The sequence below is a fragment of the Phalaenopsis equestris genome, unplaced genomic scaffold (genome assembly GCF_001263595.1).
Source record: "Phalaenopsis equestris unplaced genomic scaffold, ASM126359v1 Scaffold000600, whole genome shotgun sequence".
NCBI lineage: Eukaryota > Viridiplantae > Streptophyta > Magnoliopsida > Asparagales > Orchidaceae > Phalaenopsis > Phalaenopsis equestris.
The window spans coordinates 629,334-632,674 of record NW_018165040.1 but is presented as its reverse complement, the minus strand read 5'-3'; the positions used below and the strand labels follow the sequence as shown (position 1 = coordinate 632,674).

At 33.9% G+C, this 3,341-nt stretch overlaps 1 protein-coding gene across 1 annotated transcript in view; it reads left to right on the top strand.

The window, feature by feature from the left end:
- The first annotated feature begins 1,739 nt into the window (after positions 1 to 1,739).
- LOC110029662 (DNA polymerase delta subunit 3) overlaps positions 1,740 to 3,341 on the top strand; it is a 21,981-nt gene continuing 20,379 nt past the window's right edge. The window contains 3 exon segments of the mRNA XM_020732057.1: positions 1,740 to 1,991; positions 2,172 to 2,227; positions 2,304 to 2,428. Coding sequence (XP_020587716.1) covers positions 1,923 to 1,991; positions 2,172 to 2,227; positions 2,304 to 2,428 — 250 coding nt within the window. The 5' untranslated portion in view covers positions 1,740 to 1,922.

Below are 3,341 nucleotides of genomic sequence, written 5' to 3'. Positions count from 1 at the left end.
ATATATATATATATGTCTAGATAAGGTCAACCTGGAAAAAAAAAACACATCTAATTTGTGTCTTAGGGTTATTTCTTTGAGTTAGATTATGCATTTTAGTGTGTATGTGAACATGTGTTTAAAATATGATGAATTTTATCTTATTTTTTATGTTATTCATAAATTAGTGCTTCTATGTAGTATTGTAGTGCGATGTATAAAAAATTATTTCAAACATAAATTATATCAATTTCTAGCTATTTGTTAAATATGTTTTGACCACTTATAATATATGAGTTATATTAAATTATATTGTGTAGTGTTGATGATTTATGTTAGATATGACTCATATACTAGAAAAATGACAGGTGCTGGAGCGAAGCGGAGCTAGCGAGTGCTGCGGGGCGGAAATATCTGTCCAATCGGGGTAGTGCCGTTAAGTGGGTTTAGGGGATGTGGAAGCAACGCTCCCAATACATTATAATTTTGTAACTACATATTGTACACTAGGGTTATAAATAAATAAATAAATAAATAAATAAATAAATATAAAAATCTTTGTAATTACATATTGTGCACTAGAGTTATATATATATATATATATATATATATATTGTATTTGTAACCCTAATGGGTTGTATTCTTTTCAAGAAATTAAAAAGCTGTCGCCGCTCATTGCTCCCAATGACGTAGGCATATTGCCGAACCTCGTTAAATCTTTGTATTATTTCTTGATTGTCATTTTGATTATTGCATTTCTTTGCCCTAATTTCTCAACAATTTAATACTATGTAATGACAAGGTAGAAACAAGTTTTATTTTTTAGTGCGGGCAAAATAATTAAATGTCTAATTTTCTAAATATTGAGTAATAAAATATATCAAGGGAGGGGAGAATTGCTAAATTGTTTAAACAACATTTAAAAAAAAGTAAATTTTATCATTTATGTAGAGAAATTGCAAAACAAACGATGAGGGCAATCCGTGGACATGATCTGTTTCCATCCCAACAGCACACATAAATACAACGATTTAATAGTTGAAAAATAACATGTTTTACGTTGATAAATAATGAAGTTTCAAATGCCATTCATGTAATTTTCTCTAGTACAAATAACATGCAACAATAAATACTTCCATCTCTATGACATTAATCCAACAATAAAAAAATTAAGATAATAATATGCATTAGTGTTGCCTAATGAGCCTAGGGGTGAAGCGGAGCCGAACACGAGCGAGCCTAGGTTCAGCTCGTGTTCGGCTCGTTTATATTTCGAGCTTAAAAAGTGTGTTCGCGTTCGACTCGTTTGCTTAGAGAGCCGAACACGAGTTATTCACGAACAAAGAGTCGTTTTGACAACCCTAATTACATAGCCATAAGATGTTACCATAAGATGTTAAGGATGTTAAGGATTTGAGCAAGATTTAAAACATCATTTGAATCTAATTTAATAATTTTTATTTTATCTTCTTCATTAATATTTTTAATTAATTATAATCTTTGTAGCCTTGTAGTCAATTAAGTTTTTAAAAAATACTACTCATCAAAGGCATGTATATATATAATTGATTATTAGTATTTCGAGTCAAAACGAGCCAAGCACGAACGGACAAATATTGGTTCGTGTTCGACTTGTTAACTTAGCGAACAAGCCGAACACATGCTATTCCAAAAACGTGCCGTTTTGACAGCCGGAAACGAGACTCATCTGATCCAATACGGGCCGCACTTAATAAGGCTTGGCAAGCTTCATATGGCAGCCCACAGACCACCGAGGATCTGCCGCACAAACAACCCTTATACAGGTGGGGGCGACGGCCGAAGAAAGACACACAAAAATGGCGGGAAATTGCTCATCCTTCCTCCTACCTTAGAACTGCAGATGTATTTCTATCTCCTCCCCATTTATTCAGGCGAAGATCTACGCTTTCTGCATCCAAGTCATGCTTGCAGTCGACGCCCTAGAAATCCTAGGGCAGATCGAAGTCCTCGTCATCGATAAGCTTCAAGTGGTAAGGAATTTCTTGCTATCTTTTCCGCTTCCTTTCTCCATATCCGTTGAAGGAGATAGCCTATTCATGCATTTCTAGTTAAAGATACCGATTTAATTGTGTTTTGAGAGAAACTTCAACTGGATAATAAGTTTTAGCTGTATCTCTGATTTATGATTCATGGATATTTGAGGCTTGTAGGTATCGTATAAATGGCTCAGTCGAAACTTCTCCATATCATCAAATCAGGCCAAAAAGTAAGATTTTCTTATTCTATATTATAAACGTGTTTAGTCATGCGTGTCTAATGAAATTTCATTCAATCTTTTATAGGTTGCTTCAAGAGTTTGTTGACAAACATGACACCAAGGTGGAAGTGTTATATTCGTTGGCTGGATGGTCGAAGAGCAATCATGAAACATACTGTGTAAAACTTGCTTCTGGGCAGAAGCTTGCAGGTACAATACTGCCATTCAAATTCAGGAACTGTGCTATTCATGTTTACCAGTTTTGTTTGTTATCACCAAATTAATCTCCCCATTTGATTTTATGTTTTTGTATTACCTATCTGGAATATTTATTTCAACATTTTGATTGAAGGATTTTGTCTTTTGCTAAGTGATCAGTTTTTTGAAAGATTTATCTCTTGGATTAGAAGCATTCTATCAAATCCATCAGTTGTAGAATTTTTAATTTTACCCCTTTAAATGTGATGTCCCTAAAGTCTCAATTTTTGTCAGTATGACTAAAAGAACACATGGTGTTCCCGTCAAGTACATTGAATTTCCTGTAATTCTTCTTTTTTTTTTTCATTTTTAAACATTAAGTTGTTAATGCTAGCGAAGTCAGTGTTTGGCCTGGTATCTTTCTCAAAAATCGTCTAGACAGCTATATTTGTTGCAAGCTGTACATAAAAAAAAAGAAAAAACCATGGTAAAGAGTGCTCAACATGACTCGTAAGCATTCAGAAGTAATTGAATTGGTCAAAGAAAGAATACATCAACAACAACAAAGCCTTAGTCCCGCTATGTGAGGTCGACTACATGAATTCTTTTTCTCCATTGCGTCCTGTATAGTGTCATATTTTCATTTAGTTCTAGTAAATTAAGATCATTTTTTTATACAATAAGCCCAAGTCTTCCTAGGTTTGCCCCTGCCTTTCTTAACACAAGTCGAATCTAAAACATCTACTCTCCTAATCAGATCATCAGATGGTCAACGTTTAATGTAACCAAACCATCTAAGACGACTTTCTCTAATTTTGTCCGTCACAGGAGCTACACCAACCCTATCACAGATATATTCATTTTGCATTTTGTATGTAAGTTTAAAGCCACTCATCCACCAAAACAATCTCATCTCGACAACACT